This window comes from Zophobas morio, unplaced genomic scaffold (assembly GCF_036711695.1).
Source record: "Zophobas morio isolate AGI-343-1 ecotype UQ-CSIRO unplaced genomic scaffold, CSIRO_AGI_Zmor_V1 ptg000026l, whole genome shotgun sequence".
NCBI lineage: Eukaryota > Metazoa > Arthropoda > Insecta > Coleoptera > Tenebrionidae > Zophobas > Zophobas morio.
This window is the reverse complement of record NW_026972131.1, coordinates 15,770,265-15,790,054: the sequence shown is the minus strand read 5'-3', so window position 1 is coordinate 15,790,054 and position 19,790 is coordinate 15,770,265. Positions and strand designations below refer to the sequence as shown.

Genomic DNA, 19,790 nt, shown 5'->3' with positions numbered 1-19,790 from the left:
TACGATCTGTTTTTATTATTTTAGTCTTAATTTGTCGCAAAATTTGGTGTTGGAAGGTGTTTCAGTGCAGAGAATTCGTAACTGCTGATGGTCTTATTACTTACTGATTACGCATCTGCATCCATCACAAACCATGTTGGTGGCACCACAGTCCGTGTGTTTCTGGCACTGACAAACTGCAAAATGGCATTAGTACAACGAAGCGCGAGTGGTATTTGCGTACCTTTAACGCAAACAGGTTGATGGTCCTGAACCTGGCAATCGTGCGATTCAATGCAAGGATTAGAAACTAAACATGGATTGTGGCACTTTCCATTGATGCAAGCTTGTTGCGAGGTGCAGTCCGTATGCTGGTAGCATTTGATGTCTATGGAAAGCATAACGGACTTAAATTCGTGTGCATTCACAAGTCAAACACAAAACAATGATTTAAACACATACAACAAGCAAATAAGCTGAAAACACAAGCCTAATGTTTACATCTACACTACAAACACAACGTAAAAGGAAACCTCCACCAGAAGCCACCCTTCACCACGCACACTACGAGTATGTACAACAGTATATACAAAACACAAAATGAAATAAAAATGATCAGTTTTCATCGATTTTTTTTTTAATGATGATCCAGATATCTAAGGGCCATGCAAATGATGTCCAAGGTTTTTGTATTTTGGACCTTGCACAACCTCCTGTTGCGTGTTACGAGGTTGCGAAATCATGGAGATCCAAGAAATGACTTGCAGAGTCGCTAATATTTATTGTGTTTACCTGGGTTTATCTTACAACCAATTTTTTCCGTTATTGTTTGCTTTAGTGGGCACAAGCAAGTGGGCTCGTGGGCAATCACCCTACAGTTTACGCCGGCTACGCAAGGATTATAGTGGGTGCAAGGATCGACGCAAGCGTTCTTTATGCACGTGGTGTTATGGGAGCAATTGTTAGGATTCGTGCAAAATTTTGTCACAAGCATCGACTCGTTGCGGTCTCTTGGGGTCGAAGAAAGCTCGGATCTTTCAGTACTCGTCACCGGCTCTGTGGGCGTCGATAAGGCTTTTGCGGTTTCCGCCTTCGTGGGAGACGTTTCTGGCCGCTCTGTATAAGCCGTGGTAGTTTCGGTTTTAGTGACAGTACCACCAGCGGTACTGAAAATTGTTTCAGTTACTGTCTCTTGCGTTGTAGATTTTATGGGTTTAGTGAAAAATGGAGGTTCTGTAGTGATTTTTCCGCCGGTGGTACCTACCGAGATTGTCGAGTATTCAGTCGGTTCGTTAGTAGAAATTGGTACTCTTTCTGAAAATGGGGTTGCTATTGTTTCTGTGTAAATGGACGTTGTACTGGCGAATTGAGTACTCGTCGGAGTTTTAACTGGCTCAGTACTACCACTACTTAGAGTAGTAGGTTTTTCGGTCTCAAAACTTCTGGATACTGTGGATTCGGTACCAATATCTGACTTTCGAGTAGTCTTAAACTCTGTAACACCTTGGGATTGTGTGGTGACCTCTTTTTCTGTAAAACTCGCAGGGCTAGACATCTCGGTACTTACTTCTGTGTAACCTGTTAAAGAAGTCATGGTTTCTGTTGGTCTAGTGGACGTCTCGTTAGCTAAAGTGGTTCCCATTTCTAAAGTCGTCAGATCTCTGGGGGTGGTATGTTCCGTCTTTATTAAACTCGGGGCGGTCATTTCGCTTACTTTACCTTCAGTCCCGACCGTACTAGACGCAAAAGGTACGGTCGATAATATTTCTGGCGTCGACTCTTTCTCTGTCGTGGTTTGGGGCAGCTCGGTCGTACCTCTCGAGGGTACCGTGGTATAGACGAACGTGGTGTAATTTACGTCGAATTCTTTCAACGTCACCATTTCTACTTTGGTCGGAGTCGTGGTCGTTTCCGCGTTCGTCGAGTCTCTAGGAGTCGACGGTTTTTCGACTTGAGTTTTGTTATCTTTCGTTTCGTAGCTGATGCCTGGAGTCGTGCTTTTGACCGTGTCCAGGTTGATGCCGCGCTCTCGAGTCGTGCTCGTTTGGTTGTAAGGTTTGAGTGTGGGTGTGTAAAGGGGTGGTTCTGTTACCGATAGGTTAGTTTTAGGGGTTGCGGTCTGGGGGATAGCGGGGAAGCATTGGATTAGTGCGTTGCCCTCGTAGCCAGTCGGACATGAACATTTCGCTTTGTGCTCAATCGTCTGACAGATGGCGCCTTTGCCACAAGTCTTGGTGCAAGGATTTATGCATATGCTTCCAATGCAGGTTTGTGCTCGCGTACAGTCGGAATCCGAAGTGCAGGTAACTTTTGTCGCATTATCAGCTGTGAATACATTATACATACATAGATACACAATAAAAATTTATTTACAAAACATTTGAATTAGTCGTGTGCAGAGCGGTTAGGTAAATAAATATTAATGGAAAGTAGCAGGAGTGAAGTAGCATAATATAATAACACTGAAGAATACAGCTTGTACTGCCGTCCTTATTTTTTGAGTGAGAACAGAGAGTGGAAGGGAAAGACGAAAAAAAAACTGGAGAACAAGTGGTAAACGGCTTGTCTCTGTAGCAGTTTATCTTTACTTGTGAGTAAGTAACGACCTAGCATAGAAAGTTGGTCTATTACTGCATACTGTAACCGAAAGCAACGGAACTCATCGTTCATTGATGTTTGTCGTCAAGCACTAAGAGTTTGCACCGATAATTATCTTTACCTTTGAGGCATCCATACTTTGCGTCTGATATAAATCCGGGCGGACAAAACTTGCAAATAGGTCTATGATCTTCGACGTAACAGGGCGTGTTCTCCGGACAGCTGGCCGTCTCGCATGGGTCTTCGCACCTAAATGCCCTACACGCTTGGTGCGCCGGACACCCATTGTCTCTCAGGCAAATCGACAAGGAGGGGTTGCAATTTTTCAAGCAAATACAAACGGGCTTGTGGTTGAGCACGTCGCAGCCCTTCTCCGGCGGGCAGGGCGACTTTTTCGAAGCGGTGCAGGGGTTCTGGCAGACGCCGTCTACGCACGCCCGGTTCGACGGGCACTGCGCGTCGCGCGAGCACTCGCTGATCTCGGGCGCGCAGGCGATCTCCCCGCGCTCGTTCACCACGAAGCCGTTTTTGCAGACGCAAGTGGGGCGGTGGTGCGAGACCTCGCACTTCTTGTTGCCCCGGCACTTGAACGCGGGGTTGCTACAGGGGTCGTAGCACTCGCCCGAGGCCGCGTTGCAGGCCAGACTGGCGGGGCAGTGCGCGTCTTTGCGGCAGCGAGAGGGGGTGGAGGGGCGCGGCTGCGTTGAGAGACATTTGGGGTCGGGGCGGCATTCCGTGTTCGCCATGCCCACGTGACACTCGGGGCAGGAGCATCGGGGGCGGTGCAGGACCGTACGACAGAGGGCGTTCAGTCCGCAAGCCCCGCGCAGCGTGCACGGGTCAATGCACTGGTAGTTGATGCACGCCTTTTCGTTGGAGCATTCTAAGTCACTGTTACATTCGGCATCTACGGAAACGTCGGGGTGGGCAGAAAAAGAAAGCAATCGTAAGAACCGTGAAAGGAAGTATACATCTCACAATACACAACATCGCATGCGGGCGTGACCAAGAAGTCAGAGGGTGAGAGGAATGAAAGAGGCCATCTCAACGAGACACCGAACAAGCGGTAGTATTTACAAGCGCAGTGATGATGCAGAGACCAATGCTAATATACAAAATGTGAGAATGCTCCTTTCATAGTTCCCAATCTGACTTATCATCCATCATACCCGCTTTGCGCGCACAACTGCACCGCGCCATCTAACTAACTAATAACTCAACTATCAGTTGTGTGTGGAATGTGGCTGGGTGAAGGGGCGTGTCGGGATCGTGTGAAAGGCAGATTGGAACCCTGAAGTGTACATTCCACATGTGTGTCGCGACGCCAACAACTAGTTTATTTACACATACTCCGCTCCGACTGGCAAACCTAGACCATGTACTCCAATATCAAGAGAACAACACATAAAACGTTTACTGGCTACAGTTCAATACTCGTGTTATTGTGATCCAACGTGCAAGTTTTTGTACACAATGTGAATAATATTAATGGGTACAAAGTTCTAATGCATAATCGCATTAGTCTTGCGGAAAGCCTATGTACTGTATACAATGTATGTGACTTTTGTAAATGTGTTAGTGATGAACTCGGCTTACCCCTGCTACACTCTACTTCCGGACGGCCCGTGTGTCCCGGCAGACAACGGCAGACGAAGAACGCCTGTTCGCGGATGCACTCCGCGTTCTTACCGCATCCCTCCGTCCTGCAGTCGACGACGTGCCTCTCTTCCACGGTACCTGAAGCACCAATCCACGTAAACCGAAATTTCTCATCTCAACCCGCACTTACACTCTATAGTCGGATCCCCAGCCGGCGCCTCAGCCGGACAGAAACACTCCGTCCTGTTCCCATGAACGATCCTACACTGTGCTCCAGCACCGCACAGCTTCTTCTTACACAAATTGACCAACTCCGTCTCACAAACGCACCCTCTGTGCGGATCTCCGACGCATCCCGGCGCGCACGAGCACTCGTACTTGCCGTCGACGTCTCTGCATTTAGTGTTAGCTCCGCAAGGATTCTTCAAACATTCTTCGTTGCCGCCCTTCTTACATTCAACCAAGGCATTACCGATAAAACCGGGAGGACAAGTACAGTGGGGCTTTCTCTCGATCACCCTACACTGCGCGTTCACCCCGCAAGCTCTATTTTCCAAACACGGGTTCTTGCAAGCCCCTTTCGGGCTACAGCGTTTGTTGGATTCGCAATCCGTATCCAGTCTGCATTCGTAAGGTTTGCACTCAACCTTGGGGTCGCCTTGGTAGCCGTCGGGGCACAAACACACCTTCCTTCGGTCGGTGGCTTGACACACGGCGTTCTTGCCGCAACTATGTGGATCTTTACACACGTTTTGACACTTTTTGTTTCTGCACACTTCGGAGGAGGAGCAGTCGTTGTTGGAGCGACACCCAGGGAAGCAAGCGCCTCGGGTGCACAACTGACCTCTCGCGCAAGGTATCTGGGATGAACATTTGTTTCTGCATTTTCCGGAAGAACAGGTCTCTCCACACGAACAATCCTTAGAGGATCGACACGATTTCGTACAGTAGCCGATTTCGTCGCATTCGCAAGATCCGTCGCATTCGGTTGCCGCTTTGGTACACGCCACAAGAGGGTTTCCCAGGAAGTTTGATGGACAACTACATTGTGCCACGTGATTTTTGACTTTGCAGTCGGCGCAAATTCCACAAGTACTGTTATGATCGCAAGGATCTACAAACAAAAGAGTCAGACGAACTAATTTCTCGAAAAATAATACTTACTCTGACACTTGTTGTTTATACAAGCGTGATTCGGTGGACACGAAGAGTCGCTTCTACACCCTACTTCACACAAGCGGCTCTTACATATCTGATTGACGCTACAGAAGTCATCGGAATTACAAACCGTTCGACACACCCCTCTAATGCACTTCTCGTCCGACAGACAGTTGTGATCCCTGGAAGATCAAGTTAGACCACATCTCGACAAACCTAACTTAACTTACGATCTACACATTTGTTGGCACAAGGCTTGGTAGCAAACGTGTCCGCTGACGCACTCTCCGTCAGCAGCACACGGCTGCACCGGGTATCTGCAGTACTCCAGCGGGTTACCCACCAGAGGTTGCGGACAAGAACACAGCTTGTTGTGATTGACCACAGCACACTCGGCGTTGGTTCCGCAAGCTGTGGGTGAAGCACACACGTCAACGCATTGGTTAGCCAGGCATTTCTTCTCCGACGAACACCCAGAGTCGCTTCTGCAGCCCACGGTGCACGCAAGTCCTTCACAAATTTCTCCATTCTTACAATCATCGTCGCGTCTACAAATAGGTTTACACACTCCGGTGCCAACGTCGCATCTTTCGTTGTTGAAGCATCCGGCGTCGGAAGAGCACAGGGTTCGACAAGACTGGTCAATGCAAGTAGTGCCCGGGTTACAATCTCTGTTTTGAGTACACTGTTGTGGCGGTGCTCTGACGCAACCGATTTTAGGTGTGGGGTTTGCCACGAAGCTGGTACCACAAGAACAAGTAGCTCTGTGATTAGAAACGGTACATTGAGCGTTGGGTCCGCAGGGGTTTTCGGCACAAGGGTCTACGCAATTGTTGCTTCTGCAGGACTCGCTGCCGGTGCAGTCGTCGTCGTGATGGCACCCGAAAATACACATGTTGTGGAGGCAGATGTGACCCAGGAAACAATCGTTGTCAACCCGGCAAGTTAAAATACAGTTGCCTTTGAGACATTTCTCGTTGAAGGCGCAGTCATTATCGGCGGCACATTGCGGATGGCACAAATTATCTTTGCAGACGAAACCGGAGACGCAGTTGCTGTCGACGGAGCACGAAATCGGCACTGCAAGAAAACGCACGTGAACTCTCTACAAAAAAAAGTAATTCTACTTACGTCTGAAACACTCGACTTCCTGATTGCCGGTAAAGCCCGGTGGACACGTACATTGCTTCACGTGATTGTTGACTCTGCATTCCGCGTTCATTCCACAAGCGGAGCGTAAATCGCACGGGTCCAGACACTGACCTTGGAGGCATTGTTCCGTGGGGATACATTCGTCGCTGGTTTGACAGGGTGCTAAAATAACAACAATTACAAAACGAAAGCTACTAAAACACGACGAATCTTACGTCTACAAGTGTCGCCGTAACAGTAGGTGTTGGCGGGGCAGTCAGAAGTATGTCGGCACGAAACCGGTTTAGGCGTACACCCTAAAGTGAGATCGTTCGGATTGCCTTGGTAGCCGTTCCTGCAACTGCAGTGACCCGCATGGTCAACCGCTATGCATTCTGCGTTAGGTCCACACACCGTGCTCTCGCACACATCTCTACACTTGTGTAATCCGTTAGTTTTGTCACATTTAGCGACATTCGGGCAATCTTTGTCTGTGTTACACTCAACCGGAGTTCTACACCCTTCGTTGTACGGGTCTCCGACCAAGCCTTGCGGACACTGGCATTTGAACGACCCTCTAGAATTATGGCACCTGGCTTTAGGGCCACACGGAGCGTCAGCACAGAAGTCGATCAATCGACACCCACCATACGGATCTCCGGTGTACCCAGGTTGACAATAGCAAACTTGCTTGTGACTTTCGGCTGAACAAAGAGCGTTCCGTCCGCACGGATTGTTAACCAAACACGCGATCTTGCACATGTAGTGATCGCAAAGCTTGTCATTGGAACATTGTTCGTTGCTCTCACACTCGACTCGTTGACAACCCAACTTATCATCATTCGGGTTACCCTTGTACCCGATCTTGCAAATACACGAAGGTTCGTGGTTCTGCGACACGCATTCCGCGTTTCGTCCACACAGAACCCCTTCGCATACATCGATACATTCGTTTTGCCCCACAGTATTCGCTAAGCATTTCTCGTTAAACGAACAATCATCGCTGGACCGACACTTGAACTCCTGGGTACAAATGTTATTTTGGCAGAACTGGAAGTCGGGACAAGAAGAGTTCGATTTACACGTGGGTTGACAGATTCCTTGGATGCACAACTGATCGGAGATGCATTCTCGTGACGACGTACACACGGAAGTACAAATTCCGTTGTAACACTGAGATCCCGAAGGACACTGGTTTTCAACGGCGCAGTACTGGACTGAAACACAACCCAGGTGTGGGTCTCCGGTGGTTCCTGCTTGACAGGAACAAACACCCACGTGGTTGGAAGGACGACAGTCGGCTTTCTGTCCGCAGGCGTTTGCCAAAGTGCAAGGGTTGACGCACGAGGAGTCGATACAGGTCTTGTCTTGAGAACAGTCGTTATTGTCGACGCATTCCAAAGCGATACAGTTGAGTTGACCGTCTTGGCGCGTCTTTGGTGGACATTTGCACGTAGCTTCGTGGTTTATAGGGATACATTCGGCGTTTTGTCCGCACGCAGAGGGATTTTCGCATGGGTTTTTGCAGAAGTTGTCTACACAAGTGGCGGAGGAAGGACAGTCGGTGTCGGTGAAGCAGTCGCCGGGTTTACGGCAACCGCCAACCGTAGGATCTCCTACTAGACCCTCGCCGCAAACGCAAGTAAAGCCTCCGTCGTTGTTCGAACAACTGCAATTACAACGATTATGTACTTAAACAAAAATTTTGTGGGTTTTAGTTGACTTACATTGCTGATTTGTGGCACGGGTTTGAAGTTCGACATTCATCGATATCCACACATTTGTCTCTTATGAGGGTGTACCCTTCGAAGCAACTGCAATAAGCTTGATGTTCCTCGACGATGCAGGTACCTTTTCCGCAACTAATTATATCGCAGGGATCTATAAAACATCGTTAAAACGTTAACACACTAAACAACAAACAAAACCTATCAACTTACTTAGACATTTGTTGATCTCTTTGTCGCACACCCTATCGTGCGCACAGTCTCCATCCTCGAGACATTCCACTTTGAAACAACCAAGCTTGGCGTCGAACGGATCTCCCAGATGGTTAGCCGGACACGAGCAAGCCAACTTGTGGTTGAAGACGTTACACACTGCGTTAGGTCCGCATCTCACTTCTTCGCACGGATCCTGGCACTTTCCAGTTTTACAAACCAGGTTATCCGCGCAGTCGGCACTACGTGCACACTGGTTAGGCAAAAGACAGCCGGGTTCGATAAAAGGGTCTCCCACTGTTCCCTCGGGACAAACACATTTGTAAGACCCCCTCTGGTTATGGCAAACTGCTGTTCTATGGCATGGATTATCTTCGCACTCGTTTATGTCTTCGCAGCCTTGCGGCGTTCCGATGAAACCAAGTGCGCATTTACATTGTCCTTGGAGACAAACCTGCGATGTTCTACAGTCCGCGTCTACCGCGCACCCTGGTTGACATAGTCCTTTCAGGCAAACTTCACCCGGTAAGCAGTTGCTGTCGCTGTAGCAAACCTTGGCGCAGACGTTGCTAGCGCACCTTTCGCCTACAGCACAAGCGGTGTTATCTTGGCATTGCAAAGAACACTGGTTCTTGAAGCAAGTGTGGTCAGCTGGACAATTCTTTTGAGTTTGACAGGTGAGTGGTATGCGAATGCAGCCTTCTTCGGGTGTCGGGTTACCCTCGAAATTCTCGGGACACGTACAAATCGTTTTGTGCTTGTCACAGGAACAAATTGCGTTGGGACCACACGTGCCCTCTAGTTTGCACGGATCTTGACACTTGTTGTTGACACAAGCTTGGTCCGAGGGGCAGTTTTTGTTGCTGCGACATCCGATTATACACATCCCGGAAATGCAAGCTTGGTCTTGTCTACACTGGCTGTGACTTGCACACGGAATCATGCACATTTTCTCTAGGCAACGTTCACCGGAAGAACAGTCATCGTGGTTCCTGCACACGGTTCGGCACTGGCCACTGAAGCACACCTCGTGTCCACAGTCGATATCTGAGCTACAGGACGTAGCAATTCTGACGCAACCGTCTTGAATACCGTGTGCGCCAGGACTGAATTTAGCAGGGCAGATGCATACCGGTTTTCGGTTTTCAACGGTACATATCGCGTTAGGACCGCAGTGATACTGATCGCAAGGATTTATGCAACGTCCTGCTTGACATACTGATTTTTCCGGACAGTCTTTATTTCCATTAGGACAGTCTCCTTCGGGTCTACACCCTGAAGTGAAAGGATCTCCTATTGTATTCGGGGGACATTTGCAAGTGTGTCCAAAACCGGTAGCCTCGCAGATGGCAGAGCCGTGACACGGGTTCGGGTTACAAACTTCCACAGGGACACATTCGACCTCTGGCAGGGGGTCCGGGCTGTACCCCGGCGGACACTGGCAGATAGCTTTGTGGTTCTCCGCAATGCATACTGCGTTAGTTCCGCAGGACTCTTCGTCACAGACGTCGTAGCAAGTATGCGTCATACGGTTACACAACTGTGATGGTGGACAGTCGATGTTGTACACACACGGGACTGATTTGCACCCGGCGTTTGGATCCGTGGGGTCACCCACGAAGGATCCTGGAGGACACTGACATTGCGCTACGTGGTTATTAGTGACGCAGACTGCATTAGGGCCACAAGAAACGAAATCACAAGCCGGTTTGCACATCAGAGTTTCACCTTGTTTCTTGCAGGTTTCGTGTTCGGAGCACTGGGCGTCTGTTGTACACTGACTCTGGACTATCAGTTTGCACCCGTTGCGGTCTTTCGGGTTTCCGGTGTATCCAGACAAGCACTGGCACTGTCCTTTGTGTGATTCTGCCACACAAGCCGCGTTACTCGGGCACGTGAAATGCGAACACACTGGTACACATTTCAAAATTCCTAGAGCGTCGGGTTGACAGGCTGCTACGGGTTGACAGTCTTGGTCGGTGGTACAGTCGGGTACTGAGGGTTTCTCGCACGATGATGACACGGGGTTCCAGACGTAGTCGTCTCTGCAGGCACAAGTCGGGTGACCAGCGGCGTCTATCTTACACACTTCGTTAAGCCCGCAGGCTACGGTTTCACATGGACTTATACATTTCTGGACTCCGTCGACATTGACAGAGCAAATGGTACCCGGGCGACAATCCGCATCGTGTTCGCACTCCTTCTTGTAAACGCGTTCTTCAGGTTGACACCCGATGTTCAAGTCGCTGGGATCGCCGCGATAACCTGGTGCGCATATACACGACGACCTGTGGTTATCAGACACGCAAAGTGCATTGGGACCACACTGAATCTTACTGCACGCATCCAAACACTTGCGTACTCCTTTTCCTAACTGGAAGCAGATTTCGGCGTTGTGGCAATCGTTGTCACTGTGACAGTGACCCTCAGTGGTACAACCCTTTCGCAAATCATTAGGATTACCGATGTAACCGGGCGGACAAAGACACTGACCGTCGTGACAGGTAGCTTTAGGTCCACACTTAACTTTCTCGCACAAGTTCTTACATCTGCCTCTGTCACAACTGAAGCCCGAGGGACAGAAAACCCGGTCGTTACAATTACAATTTTTGCTGTCTCTGCAGATGCCTCCTTGTACTTGCGAACACATAATGAAGGGATTTCCGGCGTAACCTTCCTTGCACCGACAGTCGTAGCTTCCGATGGTGTTGATACAAACAGCGCTTTGTCCACAAACACCATCGCTGCTGCATTCGTCTACATCGTGACAACCAATGAAGGGATTTCCGGTGAAACCAGAAAGACAAATACACTGGATGTCGTTATAGGTTTGTTTGCATTCGGCGTTTTGTCCACAGGTCGCTGAATCGCACGTTTTACGTTCGACTTGCAAGCATTCTTCGTACGGGTTGCCGCTAGTGCCAGAGTTGCAAACGCACGTATTGCCGTTGAGTCCGTATTCGCAGTGGGCGTGGTGACCGCAAGTTGGTAGACAAACAGGGCTCATGATAGCTACAAAAACCGTAAAGTTAAACTTGAAAATGTAAGACCCGAGGTACTTACGAGGCATGCAGATGAGTTCCGGCGTTCCAATAAAGTAAGAATTGCAGACACATTGGTTCGTGTTTTTGTCGCAGTGTGCCCCCACTCCACATACTACACCCTCACATCTCTCTTTGCATCTTCCGCCTATACACACGTAGGGTTCTTCACAAGGATGCGTCACGGAACAAACGTCGGTCGTGCACTTGCCACCCGGGAACGGATTTCCCATGAAACCTTCCAGACATTTACACGTCGGGCCGGAGTTTGTCGGTATACACTGAGCTCCGGGTGCACAAATAGCACCTTCGCAAACTAAAACAAGTACCTTTAGTAAAATGAAAACGTAAAATTAGCGATCCACTTACTTGAAACGCATTCTCCTTTCTCGTTTTCCGCGTAACCTACGCTACATCTGCACCAAGCAGCATGATTTTCGGGTTCACAATACGCGTTAGGACCACAGACCAGGGTTCTACACGGACTGACGCAAGTTCCTTCCACACAGACAAGCGTGTTGGCGCAATGTTCGTTACTCTGACACTCGCTCTTGCCTTTTTCGATATCGAGAATACATCCACCTTTATACGGATCTCCGGTCATGCCTCTTGGACATATACACTTGTAACTACCTTTCAGGTTAAGACACTGGGCTGCATAGGCACAAGGTGTGTCTGTACATTCGTCAACGTCTACGCAACCTTGAAGCGGGTCTCCCTTGTAGCCTGACTCGCACAAACACTTAGGTGGGTCACTGGGGGTACATTTCGCGTTGATTCCGCAAGGAAACCTCTCGCAAGGACTCTTACATTTGTTGTTGTCGGAAACATCGGTGAAAAATGGTGGAGGACAGACGCACTCCCCAGGTTGCACGCATCTTTCGTTAGCTGAACATTCCTTGTCATGTATGCAACGTTTTTGTGCTGGTGCGCAGAGTCCGTTGTAGGGCTCACCGCTGTAGCCCCTCGGACAGTGACATTCGTACGACCCTATCGAGTTAAGACATTCGGCACCGTAGCCACAGACTTGTTTTCCTTCCACGCACTCGTTAATGTCGACGCAAGATCCATCTTGGGTGGTTTTGAAGCCCTTAGGGCATGCACAGTAACTAACCCCTCCGGTAATAGTAATACATTCGGCTCCGTTAGGACAAGAGCCGTCGTCGTCGCAACTCGCCAGAACGCAGTTACCATCAGCGAGTTTATACGGTGGCTGGCAGCGACAATCGGGACTGTTACACTCGAGACATTCCAGAAAAGGATTTCCGTTGAAGCCAGGTGGGCACTGACAGTCATAGCTTCCGGGTAAGTTTTTGCAGACCGCGTTTACTCCACAAGCGGGTTTATCTCGGAATTCGGTACATTCGTCGACGTCGCGACACTTGCCGCTAATGTGGTCCCTCAAGTACCCTTGGACGCAAATGCAGACGCTATCTCCTACGAACTCGTCAGCGATGCATTGCTCCCCTGGAGGACACGGTTTAGCGTCCGAACAACTAAAAGGCACTTCGGATTTGGCGCAGCCGGTACGATAAGGGTCCCCGGTAGTGCCTCCGGGACACTGACACGAAAAACCCCCGGGTTCGTTTTTACAGATAGCTCCCAACTGACAAGGATTGCCGGCGCATTCGTCAATATCCACACAACCGAGGTTGGTTCCTGTGTAACCTTCTCTACATATACATTTAGCTTCTTGATTTATGAGCATGCATTGTTCGTTGGGGCCGCAAACTGTGGTCTCGCATGGATCTAGAAAAATCGTCGTTAAACAAATCGGACTAAATGATTAAAATACGTACGTCTACAATCGTTACCAATGTTGGGTTCTGGACACAAACACCGTTTCTTATGGTCACAAACTGCATTCCCAGGACAGTCGGAGTCGAGTTTACATGTGACGATTTCGTTGCATTTGGTTCGCGGGTCCGGATTAGGCACGGTACCTTCGGGACACTTACAAGTGAAGGTACCCGGGGAGTTTTCACAAATAGCCCCGATTCCGCACGAGTTCGGTTGCGAACATTCGTCTATATCTTGACATTGGTGTGACGGGTTACCAGTGAATCCCGGAGGACAGTGACAAGCGAAGGTACCCGGGAGGTTCGTACACAACGCGTCAACACCACATCGTCCGCTCGGGCCATTAACTTTGTCGCATTCGTTTATATCTATGCATCCCGCTGCGATATCCATGGGGTTGAAAGTCCATCCGTCTTCGCAAATACAGTAGGCTTCATGCCCGTCGGGCTTGCAATAGGCGTGGTCCCCACATTTCACGTCATGGCACGGCGCTTTGCATTGCACCATGGGTGGGGTACCCACAAAGCCGTTTTCGCAGTCGCAGTGAAAACTGCCCATCGTGTTGGTACAGACCGCAAAGGGTCCGCACGGTTGAGCGTGGCATTCGTCTATGTCGACGCAAACCGCGCCCTTGGCAACAAAGCCTTTTTGACAGAAGCATTGAGAGTCTACACATTCTGCGTTGTTCGTGCAGTCAAAGTTCGATTTGCAGAGTATGTTTACGTCGATCTGGAATTAGACGGGTTAGTGGGGGTCGGGCGGAGGGATAAGGGACGTACTTGTTCGCATGCTACTTTCGGTGAAGGTCTACCTTGGTAGCCCTGAGGGCACACGCAGTTGTAGCCCGGTACTGCGTTCTCGCAGAGGGCGTGCGCACCGCAAGGCCTTTCGAGCGCTTGGCACTCGTCGAGATCGACGCATCCTTTGAAAGGATCGCCGGTGTAGTCTTCCTTGCAGGAACAAGTATAGCTGCCTAGAGTGTCTTTACAGATAGCGTTTTCTCCGCATGGGTTCGTTTCGCACTCGTTTATATCTGAGGATAAGTTTAAAACATTGCGACATATTCTTTAAAAGTTTAGGAGATAACCTACAGAGGATAGACTGAAAGAAACAGAACAGGTAAAGACAAGACAATACAATATACAAGAGATCAGATCTGAAATTGAAACTGGGATTAACAACAAGGTGAAACACATGTACAAAAACATTGTATACAGTACAGTTAGGCTTGCAGTCGATAAAAATACTAGTTGTTACGGGAAAAAATAAATAAATAAACAATTAATACTAGAAATACGAGTACAGGTCTAGGTATAAAATGATTCGATCTTAGATCTACGACGTTCAAGCATTCGAAACGAAACGAACTAGAAGTGTTAGAGAGCATAGCGAAGGCGAAGCTAGAATGTAAAACTGATTCGACTAACTTTCACAATATTGTTGTCCCTGTCCCGTAAAACCCTGCGGGCATATGCACTTGAATGAACCCGGGACGTTAATGCATTTAGCGTTTATTCCACAAGCTCCGGACCTTCCACACTCATTGATATCCACGCATTCTTCATTCGCCGATCCTGTGTACCCTTCCGGACACAAACAGGCGTAGCTTCCGTTAGTGTTGACGCACTGTGCAGTTGCGGCACAAGGGCTCGAACTGCACTCGTTAATATCTAGCGATGTTAAAGCGTTAGCAGATCGTTAACTTGTTAGCTCGGAAGAGAGATTTTCTTAGTAATTTAATTCTTGTTACTCTCAATTAAAATCCGATTTAGTAAGAGGACTTTTACTCGATTAATAGTTTATTATAAACGGACACCGCATTCAAGGCAGTTGCAGCAAATCGTGAGTGTTATCTCATTGTTATTAAAGTGCCCCCGGTCAACTAACTCCTTGGTGTCCCCCAAAACTGATTTTCTTAACACTTGCCGCAAATACCTTCTACTACGACTACTGGTAAAAGTCCGGTTAAGTGATGATTTTGTACAAGAAAATCAGTCTTCACGTGTCTGTTTCTCGACGACACATGATATTTACACTTATGTACAGGCTAGTCCCCAGACTGCGCAAACGCATACCTGAGCAGGCCGTCAACGGGTCTCCGATGTACCCCGGCGGGCAAGCGCATCTGTAGCTACCCTCGAGATTCGAGCACAGGGCGTCCCTCCCGCAGGGGTTGGACCTCGAGCACTCGTCCATGTCGCCGCATCCGGTGGTGTACGGGTCTCCTTCGAAGCCCGGGGGGCAGTGGCACTGGCGGCCGCCCAGCACGTTCGTGCACACGGCCCCCGGAGCGCAAGCGTCGGGGCTTTCACATTCGTCTTGGTCCACGCATCCGTCGTAGGGGTTGCCGGCGAAGCCCTCCGGACAGGAGCAGCTGTAGTTCCCGGGAGTGTTGTGACAGAGGGCGTTCCTTCCACAAGCGTCCGGTCGGGCGCATTCGTCGATATCTGTTACGTGGGATTGTTTTAGCAAGCTGTTTCGAATCTGTGTCAGTGAGTGGCGTTGGATTTCGCTAATGGAGTTATTCATTGTTTGATACGTCACGGCTATGGGACTTTCGGAGCGGGACTTACCGAGACATTGAACTTCCCCATCTCCCTCGAATCCAGCGTTGCACTTGCAGAGGAAATGGGCCGGCAGGTTGCAACACCAGGCGTTTTCCACGCACCTGGCGGAGATTGCGGGATCCTCGCATTCGTTGATGTCTAAAACACATCGATCGGCGTCAATTGATTGCGAATTCGACGGGGGAAGTGCAAGATTTATGGCGAAGTGAACGGATTTCGCAACGGCCCTGTTAAGCGCTCGCGAAATGACAATAATTACGCGGTTGTGTGCAACAAATGAAAATAAATCTTCGACCATTAATGGAGATGCTAACGGTGAACCAGTTACACAATGCGATTTAAATCCACATGATGGCAATCTCGTCGTCGGGATTGATCTTGCTCTCGATTCGATGCGGTAATTGTAGGCGATGCGTCAATCAACAACAAGAAAAAACGCAATCTGGGCAGGAATCAAAGATCGAAATGTTTGACCCTCCGGATGATTAATCGTGTTAGCTGTAATTAGATTTGCGTCGAATTGCTTGTGGATTTGGCAAGCGTCGATAATCGTAGTGGTCGTATTGGCAAGCTCCGTTAGCTTAATGGCGAAATTCTTCTCATTTGTGCGTAATTAAAGATTTTTGGCAAAAAGCAAAAGTATCTAACGGGGTCATCGCGAAACGTTCCGAATGAATCTTTAGCACGATTGGCCATCTCATAATGCTCCACGTCAAGAGCAACGTCCGCTCGAGATCAACGAACTAACTCAACGGCAGTAGTTGACGCGATATTTTTCATTAGCGAAGGAAAGCGACGATGATGGCGCCTGGAACAGCTACGAGCATCCAAACCACGTGCGGATTTAACTACCTTACTGAGCAACAATGCTAATGTGTCATCGTCGGCTAATTAAATCGCGCTAATGATAACATAATCATACGTTCCAGCGGAGCCTTGGCCAAAATTTGATTAATAACCCGACGTCGAGTCGGAGGTTAATCTCGGGTTTCGTTTCGCCTCCACAACAAAACAGTAGTTACGTATTTTTCACGTGTGCCAGTACAGTTAGCGTAATCGAGTGCGCTACATACGCTCATTTTAATGATACAATCAAACGAGATGTAACTGTTCGTACCGTAAGACCGCGGCATTTTTGCCGGACGGTACCTTCACTCATTAATAACAATAATTTCAAAAATCGTTATATTTTTCCCGTTACGGCTAATAAAATGGTTTACGACTTTTTCGAAGTCACTCGCAGGGATGTAATTTGTGGCTTCTAAGCATGCTATAACATATCCCGGTCGCTATATTAACGAAACCCCGTAAAAACACTACCGCATTCCGTGAAAGAACGAGTCGTAATTTTACTTTTGTTGGATTAAGACGTTTCGTGCCGCTTTTTTGAATTACGGAGCGCTGCTAGAGCAGCTAATGAGATCAAGGTTTTTTAGCCGTTTTCTTACACACGCACGAGATTCGGTGGACAAGGCGTCGGCTCTATTGTTCTTCTGACAGTAAACCTCCTCACTAAATGTCAACCGAGCAAAGAAAACAAGGTCTCCCGCCACCTAGGTGTTCATTAACTGCACAAGGTATTCTATTAATTTACACCAATTATCTAACACCTCTGTAACTGTTTTGTAATTGCCTATCCCTCACGCGCAATTAAATAATCATCAATAGCTCCACGATCAAGGCTGGACCATCTTCAACAATGCGTCTAGTAATACCAGTCGGTAATTCGCACTTGCTTCATTCATCTGCAGTCGGCTACCTGAGTAGCGATAAACGAACCGACGATTCAAACCGGCACGATTCCGGACTCGGGAGGATGTTAAAGTGACCGTCTCGCTTCGGACGAAAATTAACTCGGGACCAGGAAGAACCGCATTTCGTGGCTCGAAAAGCGCCGGTTAACGGTCTTGGTCTTAGGAACGTCCGGAAGTCCAAGAAATAGCCTGAGAATTAGACAAAAATCCGTTAGTCACGCGATTTCTTAACATGACCCACTGTATAGTGATCATATCTAAGTGGATGATTACGACTTTGTAGAAAAAGTTCGAGCCCTTTAGGTCTTTCCATGGCGTCGACTCATTTCGTAAAAAAAACGAAAAACTGGATTCAGAGGACGCCTGATCTCGCGGGGATGCTTTCCCGGAGATTAAACACTAGGACCTTGGTTGTAGATGATGGCAATACCGCCAAAACTTCTAAAGAAACTAACAGATGTGCGATTTTCGTTGACCAGTAACGTTATCTTAGATCCCGTTCCGAATTTAAAAATTTCTTCCATGGTATTAGACAAATATCTATTAATCACGCGATTTGTGAATGTGTCCGATTATATGGTGCCCAGAGGCACACAATCCGACTGGAATAGATCAATATTTATGATCCCTTTCAATGGTAAAAACTGTGATTTTCCAAAAGGCTTGGAACAGGGGATAAACGCGATATTTGACCACTGAGGACCTTTTAACCTTGAAACCTGACCATACTTCTGGTTCCAGCAACTAACCAAGCCTGAGAAAACCACACTTCGCTAATTTGACGAAAAAATCATCGAAATAGGTAAAACCCCGTTACGCGCATGATTTATGGCAGATCGGAACGATTTCAAACTCAGAAGGATGCTTAACCGAGCGTTTCACCGAGTGTAATTCTTTCTGATTCCAGTCATCTAAAAATCGCACAAGGATTAAGAAAAGTCACATTTCTTTGCCTGAAAAGCTTCGGGTTAACGGTTCTGGTGTTTGAGCCCGTCGGAAAGTTCAAGAAATGGCCTGAGAATTAGACAAAACCCCGTTACTCACATGATATGTGAATGTGGCCGACTGTATTGTGACGATATCTAAATAGATCAATACGAATTAGTGGATTATGACGAGACCCGGTCTCGTAGGGATGCTTCACGGAGTACGAATAGTCCCAGAGGACCGCGACACTAGGTCACCTTGGAACCTGAAGGACTTTCTAGTTCCGACACGTACTAGGACCCTCGAAAAGCGGTACTCGGCCAAACCCAAGAGAAATCCTTCGAATTAGGTAAAACCCCGTTACACGTACGATTTATGACCGCTCGCCTGTACCATCCATATCGGTCCGCGGATGTGTTTTGGCAAAGTTCAACGACCAACGGATGTTGAATCAGTGTCTATCGGCTCTCGCATCATTTGAATACGTTTGGAATGGACTTTTACGGTTTGGTTGCCGCCGAGCCCCTATTCATCTGCCAGATCCCAGATATCCCAATAGGGGTAGCAGCCAGCAGTCGGGTTCAGCGAACAGTCACTGAAAGCGAAGCATTCCTGGGCGCTAACTACGTAGCGAGCGGCCGTGAGGAAGGTCGTGACTGCGATATTGAAGATTATATGCCATGTTATATGCCTTCATAAAATTCGCTCGCTGGTTTTCATTTCACGAGCGCTGGATGTAACAGTAAAACGGGCCGCCGCTGGGCGAAAGGGAATCATTTGATGATGATTTATGAACGGCGCGGAGATGGAATGGTAATGACTTACCTTCGCAGCGGAAGCCGTCGCCGTGGTAGCCCGGAAAGCAAGTGCAGGAGAAGCTGCCCAGGGTGTTGGTACAGTGGGCGAAGACGTCGCAGGGACGGTACTTGCACTCGTTTTCGTCTGGAAAAGGTGGCACGATAATAGTCGGTAATTGCCCATTGTTGGGACTTGGAGCGTAAATCGGGTTCTTTAGAGGCGTCGGGGTAATTTGTCGTTGGCAGCGGAGTCGTAAATCTTTTTTACTGTCGCATTTTTTTTTTTTTTTTGAGAATTCTAGCGGGTTTTCTAAATTGTGTTTAATTTTGTTTGTCTGCAACTACCGTAACAAAGTTATAAAATTTTTATAGTGCTTACATCATCTACATCTAACTGTTGTTTCTTCTAAGCCACGTGAGCGAGTACTGTGGAACAATGTATTAATCATGTGAAGGAAAAAAGTGGTCTCTCGCTGCCAAATTTGCGTTACGCATTGTT

General features: G+C 48.3%; 1 protein-coding gene across 1 annotated transcript in view; it reads right to left on the bottom strand.

Moving 5' to 3' along the window:
* LOC135136599 (uncharacterized) overlaps positions 1–19,790 on the bottom strand; it is a 105,526-nt gene that overhangs the window by 59,006 nt on the left and 26,730 nt on the right. Inside the window, exons 5-23 of the mRNA XM_064065957.1 lie at positions 19,320–19,436; positions 15,820–15,951; positions 15,322–15,693; positions 14,674–14,916; positions 14,026–14,279; positions 13,246–13,975; positions 11,816–13,195; positions 11,469–11,762; positions 8,406–11,417; positions 8,193–8,346; positions 6,702–8,134; positions 6,466–6,648; positions 5,565–6,414; positions 5,341–5,516; positions 4,367–5,290; positions 4,174–4,314; positions 2,699–3,484; positions 224–367; positions 105–176 (exon numbers count right to left, since the gene is read on the bottom strand). Coding sequence (XP_063922027.1) covers positions 105–176; positions 224–367; positions 2,699–3,484; positions 4,174–4,314; positions 4,367–5,290; positions 5,341–5,516; positions 5,565–6,414; positions 6,466–6,648; positions 6,702–8,134; positions 8,193–8,346; positions 8,406–11,417; positions 11,469–11,762; positions 11,816–13,195; positions 13,246–13,975; positions 14,026–14,279; positions 14,674–14,916; positions 15,322–15,693; positions 15,820–15,951; positions 19,320–19,436 — 11,397 coding nt within the window. The remainder of the gene's footprint in view (positions 1–104; positions 177–223; positions 368–2,698; positions 3,485–4,173; positions 4,315–4,366; positions 5,291–5,340; positions 5,517–5,564; positions 6,415–6,465; positions 6,649–6,701; positions 8,135–8,192; positions 8,347–8,405; positions 11,418–11,468; positions 11,763–11,815; positions 13,196–13,245; positions 13,976–14,025; positions 14,280–14,673; positions 14,917–15,321; positions 15,694–15,819; positions 15,952–19,319; positions 19,437–19,790) is intronic.